This window comes from Crocodylus porosus, unplaced genomic scaffold (assembly GCF_001723895.1).
Source record: "Crocodylus porosus isolate Cpor-Errol unplaced genomic scaffold, CroPor_comp1, whole genome shotgun sequence".
In the NCBI taxonomy this organism is placed as follows: domain Eukaryota; kingdom Metazoa; phylum Chordata; order Crocodylia; family Crocodylidae; genus Crocodylus; species Crocodylus porosus.
In genome coordinates, this window is record NW_017728949.1 from 39,757,181 (window position 1) to 39,760,150 (window position 2,970).

Sequence of the window (2,970 nt, forward strand, 5' to 3'; positions counted from 1 at the left end):
GGCTGCGCACGAGCTCGGGCAGGTCCAGGGCAGCGAGCTCCGCGGGTAGGGCAGGGAGGGCAGAGCCGCCAGCTGGCCTCCATTGGCCCGCAGGCTGGGGAAGTAGAAGGAGTCCGGAGCCGGCAGGTTGAGGAGGGAGCCCACGTAGCCCGACCTGCACAGACCGCGCTCGCACATCTCCGACAAAGCGCGGCGGCGGCTCTCGCGGCGGTATTTAGTTACGCGCGGGGAGAAGCGGGGCGCCCCAACCGATTGGACGAAACTTTGCAGACAGGTTCTTCAAAGCCGGCAATGGCAGCGCCGCCTCCCGCCGCCCGCGGCCCGCCAGGAGTATGATAACTCTGGAAATATTGAAACGCGGAACGGGGGCGGGGCGGGAGCCGGCCAGGGCAGCTGGAGGCCCGCGGGACCTGGGACCCGCAGCCCCGGGGCCTCCCCCAGCCCTGCCTCACCCCTCCAGCACCACTGTTGTTGTGATCATTACTGTCCCCGTCTTTATGACCCTTACTGCTGCTTCTGCTATAACTACTGTTATTACCATTCTCATCGTCATTACCATCACAGGCGGCACTGTCGCTGTTACTACGGGGACAGCCGTGACTATTGCGACCATTACTATCACCATCATGATGATTATTCAGCACTTTCCACATCTGAGGCGGAGGTGCACCTCTGCAGTCACTCATTTTAGCTAGGTATGTCCCTTAGCTGTGCCTTCTCCATTTCGGAGTGCATCTGCTTTAATTGCTACCCTGGCTATCTAGGTGCAGAGTCAGGCATATGCTTGCAATTAAAATGCTAGTTGGGGACCCAGTGTTGGTGGTATTCTTATTACGATCCGACAAGTCTCTAGCTGGAAACTTCTGCCCCCTTCCCCCCACCCTTTTGTCTTTTCTTGCTTTCTTTTCTGTTCTTGATTTTTCTCGTTTATGCACCCTTTAGTTTGCCTTTCATTGCCTCGTACAAGGGGACTGGTAGTAGTGACGGGCGGGCTCGTAGCCTGACTACAGTAGGCAGCTGCCATCGCAGAGTGCGAATACTTTTATTTACCAAAGGTAATTCAGCCTTTCCCACAACATTAAATTAAGAGACCAATACAAATAATACATGGGTTCCTCCCCCCCTCCCCGCCAAAAAAGCTTTTGGAACAGTTTCAAAGTGCTTTTACAAAATACAGACTTATTGGGAAGAAGCTACGAATGTATTTAGGAATTGCAGGAAAATATTCAGTCTATTCAAAATATTTAATCAATTCAAAATATTCCATGATTTATAATAAGAGAAGAAAATAACGACTGAGTGTTCAGTCACAGTTGGCTAACCGATATAACTGAATCTGAGTGGCATTTATTGTTCTCCCATTCTCAGATCTCGAGACTCAGAATTTTTCGTGGGTTGAAGATTTTCCCCCTTGCACTTCTCAAACCAAAAAAAGGGAAAAAGTTGTGTGTGTGTGTGTGTGTGTGAGAGAGCATCCGCACTTGGGCTCTTACGTCTTTTCCAAAAAATGAAACAATAAGTCACATGGCTGCTAGCACGATTGATGTCCTGCAAGGAGAGAGTGCGGTTCTGAATCTGGCGAGGCCCTGGATATACAGCAATTTAGATCGAAATATTCCTATAACAACATTGGTTTGAGCCTGGTTCAAAATGTGGAAAGACACCTACTTACACACCAGCAAGTGTTATAAGAGAGGGAATATCGCAAGAGAGTAAAGCTCCAAATAAGTAGGGGTACTTTTGAAATTTCCTTTTATTCTTCAGTCGCCTTAACACTAGGCTTTCGGATTATGAAGTGGATTTCTAAATAATATTTTCCATGTGCATCTGTTGAAGGCATTTCGTACCGAACATACGCGCTGCCTTGGGCCACACGGCTAATTCAGTAAACAGGTTCTCCCAGGGACTGAATTGATCCAGTTTCATCAGCAAACAGCGCATTGACAGAGGCGCTTACATTATTACAATTAAAGTATCAAACACGGGTATCAATGGAGGGTCATTTCCATGGTGATATTTTGCTAATCGCAGTTTGCATCTTGGCTCTATTTTCAAGCGAGTCGAGGCTCTGGCGCTTTTCTTGGCATTCTTCTAAAGAAATTCGTCTCTTCTTTTAATGGGATTTGGGCTAAATTCTACAGTAATTTCATTGCTCTGGAAGAAACCTTTAAATAATTACTCTCCAGATTATCCTCAGGGACCACACAGGCATCGCTGGAGGAGATTAGTGACCACTGCCCTTAATCTTTATTGTTTGAGTTATGTCTACCAATTGGGTCTTTCTTATTAACTCTGGTTTCTTTTAATATTTTTCTCTCCAATATGCTGGCAACCTGGGCGACGTTTAGTTCTCTTGTGCACTTCCATTTTGTAGAGAAAGAGAAAGAATGAGGAGGAGGAGGAGAAGAGACGAATAGAAAAGAAAAGAAGATGTAATTTGTATTCAATTTAATATATCCCCCCCCCCCGCAATAAAGAAGAAGAAGGAGACATTTTGCATTCAAAATAACATAATCCCCCCCCGCAATAAAAGCAAGAATAGATGTGAGTTTCCAGCTACCGGAAAGAAGGTGACACTTCAGACCTGTTCCCCTCACCCCTTTCTTTCTTTACCCTTTTTCTTTTACAGGATTTGAGAACCCAGAGCTTCTCGGTAACTGTACAGTCATAGTAAGAGAAATATGCAAAGCCAAACCTTAGCGGCTGGAGCGAAGCTGTCTGAGGCAGTGTTTTTGCAAAGAAAGACAATATTGTTTTGTTCACGTTCTCCACAGCACGGCACGGTATCTCGTCTCCCAAGCCTTGTTTCTAGGGCTGGTGGCGGTAGAGGCTTTTTTTTTGCTTGGTTGTTTTTGCCTCCTGTGAGATGAAACTCGCGTTCAGGAGCAGCGGTTCATCTTGCCCCAGCTGCAAACAGGCTTCCCGCTTGCGCCGAGCACAGACGGTGGCGGTGCCCGGAGCCCGCCGCTC

General features: G+C 47.5%; 1 protein-coding gene across 1 annotated transcript in view; it reads right to left on the reverse strand.

Annotated features, from left to right (window-relative positions):
* HOXD12 (homeobox D12) overlaps positions 1-177 on the reverse strand; it is a 771-nt gene extending 594 nt beyond the window's left edge. Inside the window, exon 1 of the mRNA XM_019553531.1 lies at positions 3-177. Coding sequence (XP_019409076.1) covers positions 3-177 — 175 coding nt within the window. The remainder of the gene's footprint in view (positions 1-2) is intronic.
* Between the last annotated feature and the right edge of the window lie 2,793 nt (positions 178-2,970).